General features: G+C 47.4%; 1 protein-coding gene across 1 annotated transcript in view; it reads right to left on the reverse strand.

Moving 5' to 3' along the window:
* LOC129383124 (uncharacterized) overlaps window positions 1-26,816 on the reverse strand; it is a 48,621-nt gene extending 21,805 nt beyond the window's left edge. Inside the window, exons 1-3 of the mRNA XM_072286778.1 lie at window positions 26,736-26,816; window positions 16,711-16,800; window positions 5,459-5,596 (exon numbers count right to left, since the gene is read on the reverse strand). Coding sequence (XP_072142879.1) covers window positions 5,459-5,596; window positions 16,711-16,800; window positions 26,736-26,799 — 292 coding nt within the window. The 5' untranslated portion in view covers window positions 26,800-26,816. The remainder of the gene's footprint in view (window positions 1-5,458; window positions 5,597-16,710; window positions 16,801-26,735) is intronic.
* Between the last annotated feature and the right edge of the window lie 209 nt (window positions 26,817-27,025).

Consider the following 27,025-nt stretch of genomic DNA (forward strand, 5'->3'; position numbering starts at 1 on the left):
GAAGTGGAGGAAGGTATTGGAAGTGAAGATAAGCTTTTCAGAAATACTTAGCCTCAAAACTTACTTCATTGCGTTCAGCAGAAGCGGAAGTGTTCGCACTCAAATAGGGCGTCCGTGGTGCTTCTACTTCTTCTATACTTTGCTCTACAAAGGGTACGGTAGAGCAGGGCGTGCCTACAGCGCTCCGCCTTCTAAGTTTCACCATGACTGGCAGTTCAAGTTTGGTTTTTATGTTAACGACGTCGTAACTTCCGATTTTGCCGCTTACGAGACGGCAAACATAAGCAAAATGCCGTTGTCCTCAGCGACTGGGGGAGCTTTGCCAGCGGACTTGTAGCCGCACCTCGTGGCGGTCGCCGTATCTACGCTACGTAGCAGATCGTAGCTACATGCAACCGTAGTGCTTATGCGCAGCGTTTGCTTTGTGCACAAGACTTTAGTGCGTGCTCGCCCACATATGCAGCAGTCTGCCCGTGGTACGTGGTGCGGATTGGCTTTATCCTTCACCAGATTGACCAACAGATAGTAGCCCCATCAAACTTGAGCATTTTTGAAGCGCTATGAATTAGTATGCCAAGGCACCCACTCAAAATGGCTACGAGTGAGCGCGCGCTGACAAACGTGAGTGTAGTCCGACCTAATTTTTCGCGTGGAGCGACGTTAGTTGGGCATTCAAAACTAGTCAAAACTAGTTCAACGGCTACGGCAAGGGTGGCCAAAGTTTATAGTATATAGCCAGCTTCTTCAAAGAGTACCCAATTATAATCGTAATTTGAAAATCCATTCATTCAATCGGTAGTAGCGACGGGCGGTGTGTACAAAGGGCAGGGATGTAATCAACGCGAGCTTATGACTCGCGCTTACTGGGAATTCCTCGTTCAAGGGGAACAATTGCAAGCCCCTATCCCAATCACAAGGTTGTACAGGTCTACGGCCCTACATCCAGTCATGATGACTAGGAAGTCGAAAGCTTCTATGAAGAGTAGAATCGGCGATGGGTAGAGGGTAAACAAAATACACTATACTGATGGGCGACTTCAATGCCAAGGTAGGCAAGAAGCAGGCTGGAGACAAGGCAGTGGGGGGAATATGGCATAGGCACTAGGAATAGCAGGGGAGAGTTATTAGTAGAGTTTGCGGAACAGAATATTATGCGGATAATGAATACCTTCTTCCGCAAGCGGGATAGCCGAAAGTGGACGTGGAGGAGCCCGAACGGCGAGACTAGAAATGAAATAGACTTCATACTCTGCGCTAACACTGGCATCATACAAAATGTGGACGTGCTCGCCAAGGTGCGCTGCAGTGACCACAGGATGGTAAGAACTCGAATTAGTCTAGACCTGAGGAGGGAACGGAAGAAACTGGTACATAAGAAGCCAATCAATGAGTTAGCGGCAAGAGGGAAACTAGAGGAATTCCGGATCAAGCTACAGAACAGGTATTCGGATTTAACCCAGGAAGAGGACCATAGTGTTGAAGCAATGAACGACAATCTTATGGGCATCATTAAGGAGTGTGCAATGGAAGTCGGTGGTAACTCCGTTAGACAGGATACCAGTAAGCTATCACAGGAAACGAAAGATCTGATCAAGAAACGCCAATGTATGAAAGCCTCTAAGTCTACAGCTAGAATAGAACTGGCAGAACTTTCGAAGTTAATCAACAAGCGTAAGACAGCTGACATAAGGAAGTATAATATGGATAGAATTGAACATGCTCTCTGGAACGCAGGAAGCCTAAAAGCAGTGAAGAAGAAACTAGGAATTGGCAAGAATCAGATGTATGCGTTAAGAGACAAAGCCGACAATATCATTACTAATATGGACGAGATAGCTCAAGTGGCTGAGGAGTTCTGTAGAGATCTATACAGTACCAGTGGCACCCATGACGATAATGGGAGAGAGAATAGTCCAGAGGAACTCGAAATCCCACAGGTAACGCCGGAAGAAGTAAAGAAAGCCTTGGGAGCCATGCAACGGGGGAAGGCAGCTGGGGAGGATCAGGTAACAGCAGATTTGTTGAAGGATGGTGGGCAGATTGTTCTAGAGAAACTGGCCACCCTGTATACGCAATGCCTCATGACATCGAGCGTACCGAAATCTTGGAAGAACGCTAAGATAATCCTAATCCATAAGAAAGGGGACGCCAAAGACTTGAAAAATTATAGACCGATCAGCTTACTGTCAGTTGCCTACAAGCTATTTACAAAGCTAATCGCAAATAAAATCAGGAATACCTTAGACTTCTGTCAAGCAAAGGACCAGGCAGGATTCCGTAAAGGCTACACAACAATAGAGCATATTCACACTATCAATGAGATGATAGAGAAATGTGCGGAATATAACCAACCCTTATATATAGCTTTCATTGATTACGAGAAAGCGTTTGATTCTGTCGAAACCTCAGCAGTCATGGAGGCATTACGGAATCAGGGTGTAGACCAGCCGTATGTAAAAATACTGAAAGATATATATAGCGGCTCCACAGCCACCGTAGTCCTCCATAAAGAAAGCAACAAAATCCCAATAAAGAAAGGCGTCAGGCAGGGAGATACGATCTGTCCAATGCTATTCACAGCGTGTTTACAGGAGGTATTGAGGGACCTGCATTGGGAAGAATTGGGGATAAAGGTTAATGGAGAATACATTAGTAACTTGCGATTCGCTGATGATATTCCCTTGCTTAGTAACTCAGGGGACCAATTGCAATGCATGTTCACTGACCTGGAGAGGCAAAGCAGAAGAGTGGGTCTAAAAATTAATCTGCAGAAAACTAAAGTAATGTTTAAGAGTCTCGGAAGAGAACAGCAATATACAATAGGTAGCGAGGCACTGGAAGTGGTAAGGGAAGACATCTACTTAGGGCAGGTAGTGACGGCGGATCCGGATCATGAGACGGAAATAATCAGAAGAATAAAAATGGGCTGGGGTTTGTTTGGCAGGCATTTTCAGATCATGAACAGCAGGTTGCCATTATCCCTCAAGAGAAAAGTGTATAATAGCTGTGTCTTACTAGTACTCAAGTACGGGGCAGAAACCGGGATGCTTACGAAAACGGTTCTACTTAAATTGAGGACGACGCAACGAGCTATGGAAAGAAGAATGATGGGTGTAACGTTAGGGGATAAGAAAAGGGCAGATTAGGTGAGGGAACAAACGCGAGTTGATGACATCTTGGTTGAAATCAAGAAAAAGAAATGGGCATGGGCAGTACATGTAATGAGGAGGGGAGCTAACCAATGGTCATTAAGGGTTACGGACTGAATTCCAAGGGAAGGGAAGCGTAGCAGGGGGCGGCCGAAAGTTAGGTGGGCGGATGAGATTAGGAAGTTTGCAGGGACGACATGGTCTTCATTATACACCACAATTAATGAGATTCGTGCCCCAAGCTTTCAACAGAGGCGCTTAAGGCGCAGGGGGACACACGCTTCGCATATCGAATTACATTCGCTGATCACTGCACTCTAGGAAAAGTGTCATATATACGACAACTTGCTACTCCACCGACAGACTCATGTTTCGAACATTATGAAGCTTCTTGTCTTTAAAGAACATCTCTCACCTCTTTCCGTCCTTTCTGCTTTTTGACTGCCACTTTTTATGACATTTAAGCACTTCATACCGCACCTTGAATCATCATAACTTTATTGAGAACCTTTTGTCGGCGAGACAATTGACGACATAGCTTTCTTTTGCAAAATCTTCTAGAGGAACGCCGGCGTGCGGATCGTTCACTTTAATAGGAATGTTGGTGAGTACACGAGTTTGTCTATTTGACGTGCTTGTGCTTCAACCTTTTTTTATCACGTTTTTACAGCGAAGCAGTATATCGATAGCCGATTCATTCGACCATCCGACTATCGGCTGCATGCCGAAAACTCCTCTTGTGCAGCCCCATGCGCATTGGCGAATGAAAGAAAGATAGGCGCGCGATTGGCTGCTCTAGTAGTGACGTCGTTTCTCTGCGTCGGAGCCGAGCACGCGCGCACCAGTATTTCTCCGGATCGGAAAAGGCTAACGCCATGCGTCACACGTACTCCTGAGGGACAGGCGGCTTTCGATCAGCTACGCCGCGAGCACAACCGGGAACGAGCTCGCCTACGTCATGCCGATGCTGCAGCGCGTGCACCAGAAAAGGCTCGTGCAGCCGAGCCCAAGCACCAACTGCGTACCGAGGATCCGGCAGCCAGCGCAGCTGTCGTTTAATGAACCTTCATAATTAACACAGTGGTAAATACTCGTACCGCACGATCTAGCTTCGCTGGTTAGCCATCTGTACGGAGTGCTCGGGCGGTGATTTTACAGCGAAGGCTGTATATGATTAACCTTCTGTAGTTTGTTCCGCGTCCGAGAACAGAAATGGATTTCGCTATTTCTGACGAACCCACACTTAATGAGTTACATTGTTTGATGTGTATGTAATCATGTACGGGGCAGTGTGGCGGCACAGATGTCAAAATGCGGAACAGATTAAAACGCTCTCCGTGAAAGATAGCTTGACGTCAAGGCTATCGCAGTATATAAGCAAGAGAGGTATCGGCGTTAAAAACAGCTGCGTTATTGATGGGGTGGACACGTATAGTTCGTACACCCCAAGAACAACATGTGTACGAGGAGTGCCGGAGGAACAGCAACGAGAACGTAAACAGCGACGGTGCGAAACGACCACCGACGAAGGATGTCCCCGCGATGCTCAGCGAGAATCGCGAGCCCGGGCAACCATTCAACTCTGTGAAGATGGCATGGCAGTGAAAGCACTCTTCTTTTCTTTCAAGGCTTTGACTGTCGTCAGCCGTGCTGTCATTCCATGTTCACAGACTGGAGTGGTTGCCCGGGCTCGCGATTGTCGTTTTCGTTCAGCATCGAGTGGGCTTTCATCTTCTGTGGACGTTTCGCACCGGCACCCTTTACATTCTCGCTGATATTCCCTCCAGCGCTCCTCGTGGCATGTTTTCCTTCGGGTGTTTTGATTACGGTTTATGTGTATGCCCCAAGCAAAGCAAGACAATTATCTTCCAACGTGTGTTATCATTAACGTTTGGTGCATTTACAAAGCTATAGAATGCTTAACCGAACAATCCTCAAACCAACAATTTTTTTCAGGTCATCAGAACGAATTTCAGGCAAATCTGTGTATTGCCCGTCATTCCTTGTGAGCTGAAGCACCAAACTTGCTGCTTCCGTAGCAGGGTCCAAGTTCCCGCTAGTACTTTCGGAAACAATCTCTGTAATCGGCGACCAAGTCACGGCAAACCACGGAGAGATAGACAAGTTATCTTTTCTTTTCAGACTACTGCGCAATCAACTACGGCACCTCGTACATATCGCTAAGGCAATGCTTCGCAACCAATTAAATTGCGTCTTGCTCTTCTTTTATATAAATTGTAAGGGTACAGCTATCGCACGATAACAAACAAAATTGAAATAAATGGCTTAACCTTCTCTGGATTACTCACGTTCTTCGTTGGGCAGTTCCACTTCTTCCGTCTCTTGTGGCATCAATTCAGGATCAGAAGGAGCGCCGCAAAGCCAACGGTTGTACTTTGTGTACTTTACTGCAGGGCACCAAACCTTCGCGCACGATTCTGGTTCATCTACAGAAAAAGGAAGGCAAATGAGTTTTTGCGCTTTATTGCACACATTAGCCAAAACCTCATCTGTCATAAATTTTATTCACGTCGCATAAAATATTTGTCGGAAGCTCCCGCTCCACCGTTCCTGTGAACTAATTTGGTAGACAAAAGTATGTCAAATATTGTCGTGCAACGTTGACTGCAAATTTAGCCTAAGGATACATTTCTCATAGCTTAATTGTTACTATGGCAACTATATAGACATTCCACACGCATGTCCGTCGTTGTCACCATCGTCGGCATCAGCGTGATGTCTCTTATAATTTCTAAGTGCCATATGGTGGCTGCCGTATGCTCGCCTCCATGTGGCTCGCCCCCTCAATTACCGTATGTGTGGGGGCGAGTGAAAACGTGCGAGGATGAACCAAGACTGGTTGCTCGATGTCGCACACGCCAGAAAGGAAGTCGCGGGGGGGGGGGGGGGGAGGATGCGCGTTTTCTTCCATCGCGCACAATATCGCAAAGGGGATGATACAAAACTTTATATAATCAAAGAAAGTTGGAGTTCCCGTGGTGGGAGCACCTAGTCAGTGCCTCCACTGCTGCCAGCGGTTCGCTGTGCTTGATCCAGCAGAGCCAATTGGCCATACTGATCCTCCTCTGCCAGCCGCGCCTGCCACTACCTGTTAAATCGTTTTAATTTTCCGTTGTCTGGAATTTGTATTAGTCGGTACGTTTAAGCACATCCACAGGATGTGCGGTAATGTTGGCGTGTGCCCGCACTACGGGCATTCGTAAGTGTAGCGGTAGTGATTAATACGGCTGCGTGTATTTGGGTTTCAGTACGTGAGTGTTTGAAGTAGGCGCCAACTCCTAGCCTATTGACTGCGTAACTTTAGGGACGGGCCTCCATATTGCCTCCACTCTCCTCTTTTGTGCTCGAGGATGTCGCGCGGTGTAGAGGGGGCCTCATCATTCCGATGGTCGGCAGCTCGGATGCTTAGCTCGCGACCTAGGCGGGCCGCCTTTGTGTTACTCTCCATGGCCTCGTGTGCGTGGCCCCATGGGAGGTTGCGGAATCGGATAACTTTGTTCGCTAGAATTTTGACTACTAAGCGCAGCGCCATGCCCGAGAGATATAGGCGACAGGCGGTTTGCTAACACGTGTATGTGGCCGCAGATATGTCCGTATTCTCTGCGTCCCTAATTGCAAGTGCGATCTGTGCGGCTTCTACCGTGCTGACAGATTTTCCCTTGACGGATACTGCTAGGACGCGATTTTCATTCGTGGCTACCACAGTGCACTTGTCCCTGCCCGTCTGACTCGCGTCCCTGTAATACACGTCCGGTTTGCCTCTAATCTCCAGTGCAAGGTTCTGGCTCGGTACTCTCAGCGCGCAGCATGGTATCTCGAGCTCATATTTCCCAGAATTGGGGACAACAATATGTGCTGCGTGACTGCCCCGGTCATCTGCTTTGATTCTTCTGCACTTAACTGTGGTTGGAGTGCAAAGCCAAGATAGGTTAGGACGGGCCCAGCCCTACGTTGTTGCGCACATCCGTTCCGTTGCGCGATGAGGGTGGCCGCCTTATACTCCTCCAAGGCATTGTGGATTCCAAATTTCTCGTAACGTTCTGTATTGCTATTTTCTCGGAGACTTAGAGCTACTTTAAAGGCCCGTCAAATGATAGCTTCAAGCCGTTTGAGCTCCTGCTTTTTAATGCTTTTGAAGGGGAGACCGTATGTAATCCTACGGGTGACAAAGGCGTGCACTAGCCGAGAAGCCCTCGGGAATTCGCGTAACCTGACGGATAATCTTAGCTACTTTTGGGTGATACTTTTGAGGAGGCGCAGCCTGTACGTTAGTAAGGCCGTCTGTTGAATCCATCCTCCAAATGAAGCGCAGTTTATCCACCTATCTTACACGCGCCCAGTCTAAGAAGAATTGCAACCTTGGGCAATTATCTCGCCTCGCGTAGTTTGCTCCTATTCGAATAACTTGCGACTTCTCTTGGGCACATGTCATGCTGGCCCCTTCGGTTAAGGTATTGAACTGTTGGACTGCCCACTAGCGAAACTCCTGGTTATGCCCGTAGAATCCTAGATTTTCCAACGCCGTATTATCGCCCAGCTTAAATAGCGCTCCTTAGGGATTGCTTCGCTCCCAGTTCAAGTGCGAGTTTATGCTTTCCCACATTAACTATGAGGGGGGAAGTATGGACACATGGGGGGTTCTTGGAACAGGAACGCCGTTCCAGGAACGGGGGTTTCCACTTAGTTGAGCACAGCCCGACAGCTGCCGCACGGGTTTTCAGAAATCTGCGTACATATTGGTAAATGCGCGTCCCGCAACCTGCCGCTTCGGCTCCTTCCAGTATTTCCTTTTTCACGTCGAGAGCGAGCAAAATGCTGTCTTCCGAACCCTTTACCGGACGCACAAAATCCGGATCAAGCACCAGAGATACATCAGGCGTTGACACGTGTGGGCGGAAGCCGAACATGTTTGTGGGAAAAAAAAGCTTGTTGCTCTCTATGTAGCTGTGTACCTGGGTCTGTATCACGTTTCCAAAGAACTTCCTGGTACATGGCGTTAGCGATATTGGCCGTACATTTCGAATATCTCGGGCCTTCCCCGGTTTTGGAATAAGGATGATTTTTGCATCCTTCCATTCGGCCGGAGGTTTTCCCTGATCCACATACATATGCTCATTAAAGTATTCACATAACTGCTCTATGGTTTCGTTGCTCATGTTTCGAATCATGCCTTTATTAATCTGGTCGGACCCTACCTTCGTGTTTTTTTTTTTTGAAGCACTGTGCCGCAGCATAGACATCCGCCGCAGTTATCAGTGCATCCAGATTCGGTTTTTCCGACCCCGTATAGGATACCGCACTGCTTTGGAATTCGTACCTACTTAAATCTACTTTAAGTGATCTATGAGTTCCTGGTCGTTGCCCTTGTATTGATTCTGCAGAAGCTACAGCGTCACGTTTGCCGCCGTCTTGGTTCACCCGGTATCCATGATGCTGCGGAGAATGTGCCATGTCTTTTTCCTACTGAGGTTCCCCCTGATTGAATCGTACATCTGGCGCCAGTTATCGTCGCATAATTCGTGCACGTACGTGTTTGACTCCTCAACTAACAGAGCGATGCGGAGTTTAAGCTGCCTGTTTATCATCTGCTTTTCCCATCTCTTGCTGAGGCTATGGCGGGCCTCCCATAAATGCTGCAGGTTCCTGTGCAATGCCGGAGCGTCTCGCATTGTATCTATAGAACGTTCGTCATCCCTGCGAGCGTTTTGAGAAGTTGCTTCGCCCAGTTCCCGTCGTCTGTTATCTGACCTGTGCTGCCCTGGCGATCGCGATATTTCATATAAACTGTCAGAGTGACCTGCGAAATCTTGCGTCTTATACGCGACGGATTCAGCGAAAGACTGAGGATGTAATGGGCACTTCCAAGATTGTGTCCTCAGTTGGTCCACTTTTTCTCGTGTTCTTGGTTCATAAAGGTCATGCCCGGTGAGGTATCTTTCGAGACACTGTTACCGTCTTCGGTAGGTTCGTCAAGACGTGTTAACAGGGTTAAATTGTGTCTCTTGGTCAAATCTAGCAAGAAGGTTTCCTCTCGGAGAGTCTGCCGCGTGACACGCATGACAATATAACCTAAATAATGTTCTCCTGGAATTACTTCACTCTTATAAATACCTACGTGTGCTTATCTCTGCTGTCTAATCTTAACATGTTCATACCGACTACGTAATCAGCAATGCTAGCCGCATGCTTGTACCTACACCGTAACATTTGAACCACCGCCTAATCCCTAAAAATGCTTCTTTATACTACCCTTATGGGTCAGTAACTAGAATATGCATACGCTGTTTGGAATCCTGCCATTGACAAAATAATTAATTCGTTAGAATTCGTGGAAAATAATTCATATCCTTTCATTTAGCTTAATTACAACAGAACTACAAGTGTGTCTTCCATGAAAACCAAACTTCCACTTACTCCACTTTCTTCTGGTTGTAAAATCGCGCGTTTAGTTCTTTTTCATAAATTATACCATCATTCAACACTGCGCAACTGTCTCATTTTTCAACCACAATACGTATCGACTTCAATCGACCACAGTTATAGGGTTCGTCTCGAATCGTGCCACACTAAAACTTCTTTGCAGTCACTTTTCCTTCGGTCATCCACGAAATAGAACAATTTTCCTGGTGAAGTCATATCCATTTACGATAACCAAATATTTCCAGCAGCTTTAGCTAGCATTGTGTAATCAAAGCATTTTTTTCTTTACTGTATGGTTGTAGCCTAAGTGCATTTTTATTTACCACTTTAGTATCTTAATTTGCTACCAATTTATCACGACATTGTAAACCTTAGCTAAAACTGTACAAACAGAAGCCTTTGTATCTAAATGTTATAACAGCTTGTATTTGTTTCTTTGTCTCATTTTCTAATACGCGAGCAAAGAAAATCGGGATTTTTTATTTATTAATAAAGAATAAACTTGGAGGACGCTTAAGCTTCGCCTTTAAGGGTGGAACACGATAGCTTTATCGGGCTACGTTGGCACGGACACCAGGTACTCTACGACACGGGTCCACTGGAAAACAATAGTGGGCCTATGCTGGCGGCAGTACAGGGCAGATCAATGGATCATACTCCCGTAATGAATGAATGTGGGTTGTTTAGTGGCGCAAGGGACAGGTACTGCCAAAGAGCGCCATGCTGGTGTTAGTAACATCGCAGTGGACTGGTTAGTTCTATGAAGATGATGGGACGTGGCTGTAAAGGAGCCTAAAAATAGTCGCTGTAAAGTGCGTAAAATGTACGTGTAATAAGATTCAGGTGATTACTAATGATGTGTACTATGAATCGAATCTTAAAGTGCACTGCAAAAAATAATTGGGTATACAAAATATGCCAGATGCAAACATTGGCTAGAGCACTACTGCCTCACCAGAGCCCTTGAAGAACAAGGGCCCGGAGGCATGCGCTATACAATACTATTGCAGTAGCATCCTATTATGAGTGGAAGCGCTACGAGTGTATTGGGCTAATAACATATCATAACAAGCCAACATGTAAGACAACGTCTTCCAGGAAACCTAGGACATTGTTGATATCAAAAAACGGTTGTGGACCGAGAAACATTACAGGATGAAGAGGGATGGGCTGTCGGTATGTTAGGGGAAAATGTCCTGTCACATTCAGCTTCCCGACTCTCCAGGATTACGTGGAGGATGGTCAGGCTCTCCCCGCATCTCCAACAGGTTGTGAGTACATTTACAGAGAGTAGAAAATTATGTTCTAAATGCGTGTCCTATTCAGAGACGAAAGAATAGGCCATCTGTTCGGCGTCATTTTGTTGCAGAGGGCCAGAAACGTAATTGTGCCTTTATTACGTGCAGCTTGTTATTTGTTTCCCCTTCCCAGAAGCATTGCCAGTGGTCTCGCAGTTTCCTTATTAAGAAAGGCCTAAGGTCTGTGGTATGGACAGCAGCGGTAGGCGGGGGAAGGGGACTAATGACTTGTGATGAAATTGACGCGGCCGTCTCGTCCACCGGAACATTACCGTCGATGCCCCTATGGACAGACACCCGCCATATAATGACATGCTGCTTAGATATATATGTGCGTTACACAGAACGAAATAGAGCTCAATAAGTACTGGGTTTCTGTGCTTACGGAGTTACACCAAGGCCTTCACGACACCTAGGGAGTCTGTATATATAACTGGTTATTGGAGTTTTGATTTCATAATATGCTTCACAGCCGACAATAGTGCATAGGCCGCAGCCGTAAAGATACTTGTTTCCGGATTCAGTACATCGGATTACTACAAGGATGGACCGATGGCTGCATAGGACGCCCCAGCATATGTGAGTTCAATGCGTCTGTGTGGAGCTCTGTGCAGGAGTGCTTGTACTAGAGTTCTAGGAAATGCATTCGGATTTCGGTCTGGAGCATGCTTTGTAACTTCAAGAAAAGATATATCACATTCTATCAGCTGCCACTGCCAAGGCAGCAGTAGCTTAGCTGGAGGCATTAAGCAATTTTCGAGGTGTGGTATATCCATTTCAACGCTAAGCTCCCTGATACGCAGTGAAAAAGGCTGTCTTACAGAGGGACCATTACGAAAGAGTGTAGCACATGTCATATCGGTGACGGTATTAACAAACGGACGCTGATAATTAGAGGGGACTTTCAGAAAATACGTTAGGCGGATGTATGTTCTCTTTAGATGGAGTGACCACTCATTTCATTCTACATATAAACATTCAATAGGACTTGTTCTGAAAGCGCCAGTGGCCAGCCGGATATCCAGATGGCGGACAGGAGCTAGCATCTTCAGCGCGCTCTTGGCGGCAAAATGATAGATCACGGCACGATAGTCTAATCGTGATCAAATGAGGCTCTTGTAAACATTCATTAAACACTTCCTCTCTCTGCCCCATGTTGTGTGGGATAAATTTTTCAGTACGTTCATTGTTTTTAGGCATTTCACCTTCAGGTATTTTATGGCTGGAATAAAAGTTTAGAGTCAAGTAAAGTGCCCAGAAACATGTGCTCTTTATTCACAGGTACTTGTTGCCCATACATTTCGATACTGGGCTCTGCAATGAGCCCTTTCTTCCTTGTGAAATGTACACAAGAACTTTGGTTGGGGTTCACTTTAAATCCTGTTTTTGTCTGCCCACTTGGGCACATTTTTCAAGCCCTGCTGTACCTTTGTCTCACACACTGCAAGGTTGCAGGATTTGAAGCCTGTTTGAATGTTGTCCATGTAGACGGAATAAAAAATGGCCGGTGATAATGGAGCACGAAGCGTGTTCACCTTCACGACAAAGAGCGCGCAGCTTAGGACGCCTGCCTGCGGTACACCAGGTTCTTGTATAAAAGGTCGCGACAATATATTGTCGACTTTCAGGCGGAATGTACGATTCGACGAATTGCTTTCTATTATGTTTAACATATCTCTACGAATTCCCATTCCCGACAAGTCTCGCAAGATCCCGTAACGCCACTTTGTGTCATACGCCCTCTCCATATTGAGGAATATCAATAACAAAAACTGTGCATCCACAAATGCACCGCGGATATTATATTTAACCCGCACAAGATGATCAGTTGTGCACCGCCCTTCTCTGAAGCCACACTGATAGGAATCAAGCATAGTGTTCAGTTCAAGGAAATGTATGACTCTACAATCAATCATTTTTTTCAAAAAGATTACACAGGCAACTTGTAAACGCTATCGGACAATAACTTGCCTGCAAGGAAGGGTCCTTACTATGCTTGAAAACAGGAACCACAATCCCTTATTTTCATGTGGATGGAAGGTATCCGGCAGCCGAAACAGTGTTGAAAAGTGCGAGTAGTGTGACTTGTGCGTCAGTGTGTAAGTTTTTGATCACGTCATACATGACTCTGTGAGGTCCAAGTGCAGAGCTATTGCATGCGACCAAGGGAGCTCGGCAATGCTGATAGGCCGGTTATACGGTTCTTTCTGCCTGCATTTACGCACAACTGCCTTATGTTCTTCAATTTGTTTGTATTTAAGGAAAGATCGAGAATAATGGATTGAGCTTGTCAAACGCTCAAAGTTCTCCCAAAGAGTCTGCCTGGTCTTGCAGGATATTGCCTTGGTCGTTCACCAGAGGCAACGGATTTATTTGTTGCCCTTGTAGCTTTCTTAAGTCATTACACACTTTCGCGTCCTTCGTGTATGAATTTGTACCTGAGAGAAACCTCACCTAGCTTTCTCTCTTTGCCTGTCGCCGTGTGCGCCTTCCCTCTGATTAATTTTTTTTTATTGAAATTAGATTTCTGCATTTAGCGATCTGCGCAATACACGCCAAGCATTATTATGCCTCTTTTGCACCTCTCTACAGTCTTCGTTCCACCTGGGAACACGTCTTCTAAGTGAACCACCATTCGTTTGCTAGATAAAATTTTCGGCTGCATCAATATTAAAATAGGTAAAATGCCCAACAGCATCATCTATAATAAAACAACTTACAAAATCTCTTGTTAGATAAGTTGATTCTTTAAAATGCGTGCAGTCCGCCGATGCAAACTTCCATCGAGCAATATAAGGAGGGTTTTCATACAAAGTTATCAGATTTAAAGCTACAGCAAAATGATCACTTCCATAAAGTTTATTGAAGACGTCCCCTCCTAGGTAAGGCAGAAAAGAAGAAAAGCCGAACGCTAGACTTATCGATGAATAATTGTTGTGTTGGACGCTCTAATAGATCGGCTTCATCTTATTAAACAGGCAGGCACAAGAGGGCTTGCGAAAATTGTCAATAAATTGACCTTTCGCGTCGTATGACGAGTCTCCCCGAACCATGTTGTGGGCAATAAAATCACCCACGAGTATGTATGGGGCCGGAAGATGACCAATGAGGTTATAGATATCGCTTTTTTTGAGACGATAGTTCGGGCGTATGTATACAGTACACATCGTGACCAGTTTATTAAAAAAGATTACTTCAACTGTCCCATGGAGCTTCTGAAGGGTGACTTAGTGACAAGCTAGAGACTTGTTGGAAACTATTGCTACACCACCGGAGGCATCAGCCTCGTCGCTGTCTTTTCTGAAGATGGTGTAGTTGCTAAGAAAATTACTGTTTGTAGGTTTCAGATGTGTCTTTTGAACGCACAGCAACTTTGGGTCATGTTTGTGTAGGAGTTCTCTAATATCATCAAGGTTATGAAGAAGTCTTCTAGCATTCCATTGTAATATTTGTGTCGCCATTCTGATAATGTGTTTTGTGCTGTGTGTTTTAGAGGCGAAGATTAGCTCAATGGCCCTTTCCAAGCGCCGTGACGCAAGTTTTGTCTTTTTTGGCGTGATCGCGAGATTCTCGCCGCTCTTTCGGTGCTTGCGGCTTCGTCTGGCTGGTTGTTGTGCCCATCTTCTGTTGTGAAGCGCTGGACACGCGCTCTTCCGAGTGCTGTGCTTGATGTGAAGGCCTCGACACTTTAGCCGAGACATCTGAGGCCACCAGCGCGGAGCTCGATTGCCCCTTCTGTTGGGTTGGCGGGGCCCCAGTCGATGGAACCGCCGGCTCACTGCGTGTGGGCCGGACAGCGGCCAGAAGCGACTGTGTCACCGCCCCTTGACGCGTTACATTGGCAAAGCTGTTCTTTGGCAGATCAGATACTCGCCTGCATGCATCCTTGAAACTTATGTTTTCCTGTACTTTCATTGTGTTGTTACTATTTCCTTTCCTTTCTTCCATGATGGGTATGACCGCGAGTATGCGGCGTGCTCCCCATCACAGTTTACACAATGGAGAGAGTTCTCGCAAGATTCGGAGCTGTGTTCATGGGCACTGCATTTAGCACAAGTTTGGTGGCCTCGGCAGCTCTGTGAAATGGGGTCGAAACGCTCGAATTTGAAACATCTGGGGGATTCGGCACGTATGGCTTAACACGCAGCATGATGTACGTGGCCTCAATAGACGCGGGTAGAATACTTGAACCGAATGTATCAGGTGCTTGCTCTTGATTTCTTTGCTGTCACGCCTGAGCTTTATTATCTTAACGCTGATGACGTTGTGATCACCGAAGCCCTCCACGATTTCAGCTTCAGTAAGTTCTAACAGATCATTCATGTGAGAAAACGCCACGGGAGCTATTCATAGTGCGGTGTGGCTTTACGTTTATTTGGGCATCCCCAAATGATTGTAGATTGGGCAGTTTTTCATATGGCTTTTTGTCGCGGAGATCCGAGAGAAGATATCCGCTTGCCATCCTTTATGCTTTATAACCTATACCAAAACCTTCGGTAACAGATGTCAAAACAAGGAATGGTGAAATTGTTCACACTGGTTTCTCTGGGTTTTTAGAAAGAATGACATGGAAACGGGGGGATGATTCCTTTTGGCGACCAAAAACTGGAAGACTTCATTGGTGCACCCTCTTTTCTGAGAGGGATGGGGGAGTGGGGGGAAGGAACTAGCCATAGATGAATGTTTAGATTTCGGCAGTAACGCCTGCCACCCATCCTACAAGGGGACGCCCTACCACATGACCTACAAGGGGACGCTGCAGGGTCTGTTAAAACAGTCCCTGCAAATGGCAGTTGTACGTTACCACTGTAACCACATATGAAGAAACCTAGGTTGGCTATTCACACAACGGTAACCGTTGCTGCCTGAAAAAATTGGAAGGGGAAGCCAGGAGAAGACAGGAAAGATGTAAAGTGAGAAAAAGACGAAGGTTGAAGGAAGAGTGAGAATGGAAAAGGCAATTACCGATCTCTCCCGTGTGGGTCGATCCGGGGGTTCCGTCTACGTGAAGTGGAGGCCAAATGGGTGTGTTGCCTCCATGGAGGGGCCTTAAGGGTTCTAATACTCAGCATCGGCTCAACCCCCAGGGTCCCCTTTTCCCACGACAAGGCGCGTGGTTAGACTCGGTCGGGTCCAACCCTTGTGTTCTCGGGTACGTGGTGTTGCAACACGCCAAATGACTGCTCAAGCAGACGCCCCTGAGGGCACACCCCCCTAAGGCAGAGGCCACAAGCAGTAATTCACCAAATGGCTCACACCCCCGTAAGCAGGGAAAATAGGCTTGTTTTTCAGTTTGCTCGCAACCGAATTATGTTTTCGCCTATATTTAAATTATTTTCTCGTATATTAAAAATACGGGCCAGCGCTATCATGTCTATATTTTATGCGTAAGTAGAACTTTGTGAATTTTCTGAACCGTATTACTTTGAGAAATTCAACTACTCTAGTAATGCCTGCGCGTCACGAGGAGGGCCTACATAGTCGGGGTTCGGGATAATGTTTTTCTGACGGACAACGCCGCCGACGGCGGACGTTGACGCTGACACCGGATTTCCTGCGACACGAGGCACGAGATATCGCGTTAATACTGGCGCATGCACTCGTATTTTTTCGGCATAATGCTGGGCGGCAGATATTAGATAGATACCCAAGCTGTCGGCCAGCTTGGAATACTAGGTATGTGGCCGTGCCCATGATGCTGTCCTTGTTACATCGTCGTCATTCCAGTATCGCCATGACTCTCGCCATGCCACGTCATCATTTTTTTTCAGGAATGTCCTTAGAAGCGTCTACTATTTGCTAAGTTAAATACATACGCGTACCTGGATCTTTTGCCGCAAGGTCAATGTAGCTGTTGAAGTCCGGATATCTACTAGTAGGACACCACTCCACGACGCATTTGTTTGGGCAATCTGAAAGAGATGCGATCGGGGAAAAAAATTTGTGCCCGAGTTCAAATTTTCTGTGAAATCACAAGAGTTCATGGCGATGATTTGACAACATAGGTTCGATGATTAATACACATGCACCACGCGCAGTGCACTCGACAACAAGGTCACTATTACGAAATCTTGTATATTAACGGTTCTCGGCAGTGTAGTATCATTGAGAAAAATACTCCGAACGGGGTTCGAAAAGCTTCATTGTAAACACTACCGTTTTCTCGCCCTACCGTCCTAAGTTTCACTCTGACTTGTCGATCGTGAGGTTCACAGTCTGAGCAAGTGCATATTTGCATATTGCAGGAATCATCCTCCGTATATACGACGCTCTGTTCCGCGACATGTGGCTACATAATGACAAGTGTTACGTACAACGCCCCATATCACGTGGCAAAATGAAACTACAATACTTATGGCAACTTATATTTATATCCACAAGAACGCCCTAGTGAAATATCCAGCTGCTGCAACATCCGAAAACGTGGGCATGGCACAGGGTGCGACATGAAAGCCGCACCATTATAATATTACGCTTTTGCTTTCATTTCGACGAATACTTCGAAGATTACGTCCATTTTTACGGCATAGAATACAGAGATTCGCTTACACCAACAGAATTGCGCATGTCATTCTCGTGCCTAAGCTCCCTTTGATTCCACCAGCACATAGCCGCATAGTCCAAGGGGGCACCACACGCCGGACATTGACGTTTAGTGAGAAAGGTTAAATTTTGTACATTGGTCTAGTCGCAAGGGTTGCATGTTTCTTCTTAGATGAAAATGAATGAAGGAGATGCCGGAAACAGATGGCTATTTTATTTCAAACTTATCACGCGCCCGCAAAAACCACCATAGTCTTCCATTTTTTTTTACCTTAGACTGGACCACGTCCGCGCTCTTCATGCATATAATGTCGGAGCCTCCAAGTATAACATTACGGAAGCATTATACCTACACTTGAGGCCTGCTGACGTTGTCGGCGCCATGGCCGCCATCGCCTGTATCGAGCAATATATACCGTCGACGTGTTGTTACTCCACTGGCGTCGCCTGCGCAACTCGTGCGTGGATCATTACGTTTTTTGAGTGCCGATTAAGCAAAGCGTCGCGGTGCGTACCTTTGGCACTCTCGCCAAAGACCACGGGTACGCACCGCAACGCATTGCTAAATCGGCTAGGTAGCGGAGCCAGAGGGGCGTGCTGCCTGTTGAAGAATACTGGTTCTGCTTTCTGTTGCTGGCATGAACGCTGTGCTCACAAAGACTATATAGCTTATTTGCTAAGACGTTTTGTGTATACACTGGTTTTAGCGGAAAGGGCCGTGAGCATGAGCCTAACGCTGTACCATCATGTCACTCGGCGTCTTCAGTTTTCCTGTGCCGCATTGTTCGCAAAAGGAGTGCGGATTGTGGTCTGACTAGTGCTGACAGAAGGGCACGTCACAGCCACGTGATCCAGCTATCGTGGACCGTGCGAGGTTTCGCTCGAATGCTCTGTGATAGGAAGTCACCATCACGGCTGCCGTCGTCTGGTCGTACCTAATCACACTAAACAGCGAATTTAAAAGCATGGCCTCGGAGATGGTGCAGTCACGGAGGCCACTTCATCGACACAAGGTTGCACAGTGGAATCGAAGCCTGTACTCATAGAACGTGTTCGCAATGCACACTTTATGTCGCGCTCTCGTTCTTCTTGCCACATAATTGCTGTTATTAAGGTAGCTCATTGGCTACGAAATTGAAGCACAATTCCCAACCTACGTAAGAAAAAGAACGTGTCACGTAGCTGTTCAAGCAGAAAGCGCCCGTAGAAATCTTCTAATATTGCGAGACCGTCTATGAAACACAGTGGATGTACACGTCTAATGTGCGTCTTAAGCCGTTCTACGAGCGCTACCAAATTTTGAGACCAAGCTTTTTCTTGCTTTGTTATTTTACTTTACTATACCTGAGCTTTCCGCTCTCGTCTTATGTTTGTAGCATCGTGACGACGCTTTTTCGACAGGGGGACATTGACATGCATACTTCCTAGTCTTTATCCGACGCCCTCATTTCTACGGCTAACGAACGTTGGAAGTTATCGTTGAGCGCTAGACGCGCCTTTCTGAATCGGAGGTTTTCGGAATGTTATTGCTGGTTTTATCTGTCGTATATCTTTTCGCACAGCCCTGTGTAACCACATTGCATGCGCTACGGGAACAATATTGTGTATTCTGAAAGGCCCGAGAGCGCCACCGATCACGGTGGAACCTTGGACGAGTCACATATAAATTGTTGACACGCTTGGCCAGGCGATCTTATTCTCGGCGATCGCTGACTTTGCCCGCAACTATCGTTGTACTGCAGTGTTACTTGTTTTACATGGCACGTGTTCGCCCAATTGAGAGGAAATTCGTGCCTCAGTTTTAATACTGCGCCTATTTCCACTCTTGTTGGAACGCGAGAACATCAACGGCCTACAACATCAATACTCGAATTTCGATACCGTACCCTACGTTCAACCATGCTTGAAGACGCATGGTTGTACCCGCTGTGGTTGCTCAGTGGCTGTGGTGTTGGGCTGCTCAGCACGAGGTCGCGGGATCGAATCCCGGCCACGGCGGCCGCATTTCGATGGGGGCGAAATGCGAAAACACCCGTGTACTTAGATTTAGGTGCACGTTAAAGAACCCCAGGTGGTCGAAATTTCCGAAGTCCTCCACTACGGCGTGCCTCATAATCAGAAAGTGGTTTTGGCACGTAAACCCCCATAATTTAAGACGCATGGTTGAATCACAATCCGTGATTCCTCAACAGCAAGCACCTCCTACACCTTCCAAGCAAGCATCTCCTCAGTCAGTCGTGTTCTCTAGTCTGCTCGCCGCACTGACCCTGATATCTTCAGCGGCGCGGAATAAACGAACGTGGAGGAGTGGCTGACAACATATGAGAGGGTAAGCGCCCACAACAAATGGGACGATTCCAAAAGAACTGAGCAACGAGCTCTTCTATCTCGCATGTGTGGCCAATCTCTGGTAAAACAACCAAGAGAGAAATATTCAGACGTGTTTCTCGTTCAATACCTCTTTAGTTGTTCTGTCTGGTCGCCCTACTGTGCGTAAGGTGCATGCTGAATTGCGTTTGCCACAACGTGCGTAGCTTCCGGGTAAATGATTTACGAGCTACATTAATGAAGTTTGGAACTTGTGTAATAGCGTCAAAGCGACGCCGTCGGAGTCTGACAAAATCCGAAATCTCATAAAATTGATAGACGACGACGCTTTCAACAAGCTACTTGCAAAGAAACTTCAGTCAGTGACACACATCGTCACTCTATGCCAAAGCTGCGAGGAGCTACCCAGGCAGCGCTCGTTGACCCGTGGCCTTTCATCGCGCGACGAAAACATTGCTGACTTGCCTACGATCTCCGACCAGACAGCGCTGTTTGCAGACAAGAAAGCGTTTGTCCAGGAGGAAATTGCCCGCCAGCTGCCCTTGATGACCTTCGCTCAGCCACCGCATATACAACCGCTTCCCTCAAGTTGTGCGCCTCCGCTCTGTCGCGGAACGGAGCAAGAAATCGCTGAGATCATGCCACAACAGTGCTAACATCTTCCTGCGGCTGCACCACTGAGCGATGCTGAAGTCGTTGCGACGCCCCAACCGGTCCCGGTAGCTGCACCACTCGGCTACTATCTCAACCACTCTCTCCAAGTATGCCCCTCTGGTATGGCGACGTCGTGGTGAGGCTCCGACAGCAGCCCGCCATATAGGCGGATCAGCGGCTGCTCCGTAGTACGCGTCCTGTGACATGGATGGGACCCGCCTCAGTGAACCGGTGGCGTATCCTCTACAACCGGCCATTATGCTTTGCGTTTGGCAACGCCGGTCACATCGCACGTTATAATAACCGTGGAAAGCCGCCTAGTGGCCGCACCACCCTTGACAAGCCAGCCCAACTCTCCATATTACGAACCACCGTCGGCTACGCCAGCCACATTGCGCCCGACGCTATTTACCCGCCGTTCACCGTCTCCTCGCCGTCACTCACTGTCTCCGATGCGACGTCGCCCCGTAACTTGGGACGGAGAAATCTGATCGCCACAATTCAAGAGGCATGGACTGTGACACCGTCGAAATGTGAAAGTCCTCAGCGCAGTGCATCGAACGTAATTGAAGTGCTTGCTAACGGTGCTTCAGATCTGCACTCATGGACACAGGAACCGCCATATGTGTTACGGTCGCTACGCTTTTCCGCTTACTTCAGAAAGTCATGACGCCCCTTGCTGGGCTGTGTCACCGCACAGTCAGTGGTCAGCATATTCACCCCTTAGTGGCTTGGAGTGCTTGTGTTGTCACTGATGGCGTTCTATAGGACAATGAATTCGTCATCCTTTCCTCGTATCCTAATGACGTTATCCTCGGCTGTGATTTTCTCTAGCGCTACAATGCCGTTATCCATTGCACAGTGGCCGAAATAGAACTCTCGCCGCTGTTAGATTAGCCGCTCACAGACGATTCTTCGCTTTCGAGGAAAATATTTGTCCAAGCTATTACCCCCATTCCTCCGCGCGCGTCTACGGTCTTACATTGTACTGCAGAAGGATCCCAGAGGCTGGTGCACTACTGTCTCCATTTCACCACTTTCTCACTCGGCAAGGTCCGTTGCAAACCTTTTGCGACAATGGACATCACACAGGGCTACAGCACCGTTTTCGTTTGCAACCCGTTCCCGTACCCTGTGATGCTGCTCCGAGAAGAATGCCTTGGCAGTGTAGAAGCCGTCGAAGATGTGCAAGTTATGGACGTGCCCAATGTCAATCAGTGTGGTAGTTCCAGTGCGCTCAGTGCTATTTCTACGTGGTACCTATTGCCGAGTTAGGTGTTATGCTCTTTTATTACAGATGACCTTACATCGGTGCAGCGGTCTCAGCTTTTGTCCCTATTAGAAGAATATCTTTCCGCTTTCGATGTAGCGCAATCTTCCCTGGGCTGGACGCCAAATGTTACACATTGATCGACACCGGCTGTAGAACTTCGTGCAATCAACGAAGATCGACGCCATGCTTCTCCGTTAGGCGATACGACCTTCCGACAGTCTATTGGCATCTCCTGTCGTCCTTGTTACGAAGAAAGATGGTTGTGTGCGGTTCTGTGTGGACTACGGGCAACTCAACAAGACCACTCGCAAGGACGTGTATCCTCCCTCGCGCATATACGACGCGATTGACAGTCTGCAAGGCACAGGATTATATTGATCTCTAGATATGGGCTCAGAGTATTGGCAAGTACAAATGGTAAAACCCGAACGGCTCATACGAATTTAAAGCAATGCCTTTCGGACTTTGTAAGGCGCCCATAACTTTTGAGCTCATTGTGGATTGAGTTCAGCACGCCTTGAATTGCCACAGATGCTTGTGCTATCTTGACGGCGTTGTTGCGTTTGCTCCAGACTTCACCAAGACACCTTCAACGGCTACGATGTGGTTTAGCGCATTTAAGAAACGCTAGCCTACAACTAAATCTTAAGAAGTGCCACTTTAGAGCTCGACAGCTGACAATACGAGGTTACGTCGTATCCATGGATAGAATTCTCCCTCATCCAGCCAAGATACTGGCCGTCAGCGAATTCCCTCAGCCAAAGTCCGTCAGAGAATTGCGCATTTTCATAGGTATGTGCTCTTACTCCAGACACTTCGCTCGCAATTTCGAAGCTGTCATATTGCCCCTGGCGAAGTAACTTAGAAGCAATGGGCCCCTCACATTCTGTTCGTCCGAGTGCGACAAGGCCTCGACAAAGCTCCGTCGTTGGGAAAAAGAAGTCCTTTTGGCTAACGTCTCCGCCAATTTTGAACCATTACGAGTCGAACGCCCCTACCGAGGTGTACACAGATGCCAGTGCTATTTGCATCGGCGCTGTTCTTGCACAGCACGAAAAAGGTTTCCTCAATTTGTCGTGGCTTATGCAAGTCGTAAGCTTAAGAAAGCAGAGACAAATTAGACTGTGACAGAAAAACAGTGCCCATGCGTTTGATGTAAGGACGGACCACCAAGCACTATTTGGGCTTTCGCCCTTGAAAGATTCCTCCAGCCATCTTGCCCGCTGGGCACTTTGCCATCAGGACTACGATATCCGCGTGCTGTACAGCAGTGGACGCCGGCGTTCTGATGCCGAAGCTTACTCGTGCTCTCCCTTGCCTGAGGGCAATGGCTCTTGCCCACTATCTCATCGCTTCTGAGTATTGCGGGAACCATTGGATTGCCTTCATCAGATATTTGCTTTCTGGTTCATCCGCACAACCAACCACTCGCACGTTGCATCGTCAACCTCACTATTTCGCCATTCGCGACAACCTGCTTCACCGAAGCAAATATAACCCCGACCCGCCGTGGTTGCTCAGTGGCTATGGTGTTAGGCTGCTGAGCACGAGGTCGCGAGATCGAATCCCGGCCACGGCGGCCGCATTTCGATGGGGGCGAAATGCGAAAACACCCGTGTACTTAGATTTAGGTGCACGTTAAAGAACCCCGGGTGGTCGAAATTTCCGGAGTCTTCCACTACGGCGTGCCTCATAATCAGAAAGTGGTTTTGGCACGTAAAGCCCCATAATTAAATTTTTTTTTAAAATATAACCCCGACTGCCACCTGCGGTTGTCTGCGTTTCGAGAAATGCGCAGCTTTCCGCGCCGATCCACAGTGTGTACACTCGGGAGTTTTGCAAACTTATCAACGCGTTCGACAGCGGTACTACTGGCGAGGGATATACAGGTACGCTCAGAAGTTCGCTCGCTCATTCCACGATTGTCAGAGCCGGAAATCTTCGCTCCGCCACTCGCCACCCAATGTGCAACCTTCCCCTTGTCCTACCAGACCATTCGGGCGCCTGGTCTCTCTTCAGTTCTACCCAAGTATGAGGGGCCTACGGTATCGTCGAACGCGCATTTCTCATCAACTACCAGATCGTGGAGGAGACATAGTCAACGTCGAGCGCCTCAAGTCGTACTATGATTCCCTCATAGTGAGAAGCTGTTAGGTAACCGGACGGCTCCCTTTTCGTTTCCGGGTGAAATTGTAGCGAACAAGAGGAACGCTATAGGCTCCCATTTTCTCCAGCACCTTTAGTGGGTCAAACTATCCAGCGTTTTGCTAGGGGAACGCTACTCACGCGGGAGTGCGTGCCCTGCTCTGACGGTCAGTCCAAGCGCTGGTGACTAACAACACCTTTAGAATAGAAAGGATGTGTACCCTCTCTCGTGGATTGATGAGGCTCTCGACTGCTTTCACGGATCGAAATACTTGTCTTTAATCGACCTCCGATCTAGTTATTGACAGATTTCGGTTGATGAATTCGACCGAAAGAAGACCGCTTTTCTTACACCGGACATCCTTTACAAATTTAAGGTTGTGCCTTTCGGACTTTGCAATGTCCCACCAACTTTCAAAAGAATGATGGACTCTCTCTTTCGCGGCTATACGGGGTCCACCTGCTTATGTTATCTGAACGATGTCATCGTATTTTCCCCTACGTTTGACAGCCACCTCACTCGCTTACCCGCTATGCTTGTAGTCTATAGGGAGGCTGGCCTTCAACTGAGCTCGTGTAAGTGCCATTGTGAACACCACGAAGTCGTCAAACTTCTCGGCCAACTTGTACGGGCTGCCGGTATACATCCTCATACGATTCACGCATCCAAGAATTTTCCCGTACCCTGCTCAGCAAACAATGTTCGCAGCTTCTAGGACTTATACTCCTATTTTCGTCGGTTTTGTTAAAAATATTGCAGATATCGCCCGATCACTGGCTGACATTCTCAAAAAGAACACGGCGTTCTTTTGGGGCCGCGAACAAGCCGACGCCTTCAACACCGCCAACCGCTCGTTAACAACGCCTCCGAAATTACGCCACTTTGATTCATCTGCACCAACTCAATTTCGCACAGACGCCAGTGGCCATGACATAGGTGCTGTCTTCGCCCAACAGCAAAATAGAGTCGAGCGTGTCAGTGCATACACCAGTTGTCTCTTGCCTTCAAGAGCGCAATTTTGTTTCCATTCAGCGCTTTATTTCACTGCAATCAGATCGCTCAAGCAGAATGATTGTGCTCCATGACAACATTTTTATCGACGCAACATCAGGTCTGATGGACCAGATTCACGGCTAGTTGTCCCTCGTCATCTCCTTCCTACTGTTCTTGCTGAGCTCCACGACGCACCCACTGCCGGACACCTTGGCACCTCCCGCACTTACGACAGAGTCCGACGTGGCATCTTCTGGCCAGGCCTTTACCACTACGTGCGACGTTACGCTGCGGCTTGAGACCCTTGCCAGCATCGAAAGAAGCCATGTACTCAACCTGCTTGCCACATTCATCCAATGGATGTTCCAACGGAGTCTTTTTTCCAAGTCGCCATGAACCTTCTTGGCGCCTTTCCCACTTTCATAAAAGGAAACAAATGGGTAGCCGTTGCCAGAAACTATGCGATGCGCTATGCCATTACACGTGCTCTGCCCACCAGCTGTGCCACAGATGTAACAGACTTTTTACTTTAACGCGTGATCCTTCACCATGGCGCGCCAAGGCAGCTGCCGATATATCCTGGCCATTATTTCCTGTCCCTGGTTGTCGAAGACGTACTTCGTTCATGCTCCACTGAAAACAAGCTCGCAACCACATATCCACCACAAATCAACGGACTGACTAAACGATTGAATCGCACCCTGAAAGATATATTCTATGTAAGTTTGAGAAGATTATCGCGATTGGGACAGCACCTTGCCCTACGTGACTTTTGCGTACAATTCGTCCTGTCATGACACCACGGGTTTCTCGCCTTTCTACTTGTTTGGTCGCCATCCCCGCCTGCTTTTTGGCACCTTGCTACCTTTGGTGTCACGACACGCCATGGAATACGCCCGTAACGCCGCTGGTTGGGCAATATGGCTCGCCAGATTGCCTGTGATCGATTTGCAGCGGCGCAGGCGTCACAAAATACTCACTACGACAGTCCCCACCGCCGTGAATACAGCCGCGTTTTCAGTTCTCTCTCAGAAATACCGTTCTAGTGTGAACTCCAAGTCGCCATGTCGGCCTGTCCGAAAAGCTGCTGTCCCGCTATACTGGGCCCTACCGGATATTGCGAAAATTAAGTGAGATAAACTACGAAATTACCCTTGTTGAAGGCACGACATCGTTATCCCAGCTACAAACTGACGTCGTCCACGTGTCCCGGTTAAAGCAATACTGTTCATCTAGTTCGCTCTCATTCTAAAAAGCGTCGGGACGGCCCACCAGCCCCAGGGGTTATGTTGCGGTGCATTCGGCAGGATCGTGCGTGCATGAGGCAGACGAAGAGGAAGTGGGACCGTTGTACCAGCTTGCGCGATCACCCTAACTTTTCCTGCCCGTTTAAACAGTTTTGTATGTGCATTTGTGTACAGGGCTTCCTCTTCGTAGCAATATATATATATATATATATATATATATATATATATATATATATATATATATATATGTGTGTGTGTGTGTGTGTGTGTGTGTGTGTGTGTGTGTGTGTGTGTGTGTGTGTGTGTGTGTGTGTGTAGGGAAATTTACGCTGATCTGCTTCGGGCGAACGTAATTTGGACTCCTCCATGAGTCAAAACGTGTGTTGAGTGAGCTCGTGAACACCACTAGCAATGTGGGGTACTCGGTTTAATATTATGGATCCAGGAACTCAAAGTGCAGCGTATTGGATAACGGATTTGTCTCGCGTTTACCGCTAAATCACCACAGATTTTTTTTTTTACTCTCTACTTAACCCTAAACGAATAGACCACAATACTTCACACACCGAAACATTCCATAGAACACAGTGACATGGGTTGTGACCTCTGTATGGCGTAATACTGGCGTAATAACGTCCGAATAAAGTGTCAAAATAGTCTCACCCTTTCCTTGGGCACATGCCAGCCACATAAGAAAGAATAATGCGTCATTGATGAAATTATGCATTTACAGTGTTTTTCTTTCTGAAAGAAAACAAAACGATAATAGTACCTATGTATGCAATACACCGCACCAGCATTGCAAAATTGAGGCGCACAAGTCAATCGCTACCGAGTGTAGCGTGGTGCTCCCCTTCCATATTATAGGCACGACTTATTTGCACGATTAGCAAGACATTCAGCGCTTCACCTTTATGCGAGAATCTTGTTGCAGTGTCTGCACGATGCCAATG

The sequence above is a fragment of the Dermacentor andersoni genome, chromosome 3 (genome assembly GCF_023375885.2).
Source record: "Dermacentor andersoni chromosome 3, qqDerAnde1_hic_scaffold, whole genome shotgun sequence".
NCBI lineage: Eukaryota > Metazoa > Arthropoda > Arachnida > Ixodida > Ixodidae > Dermacentor > Dermacentor andersoni.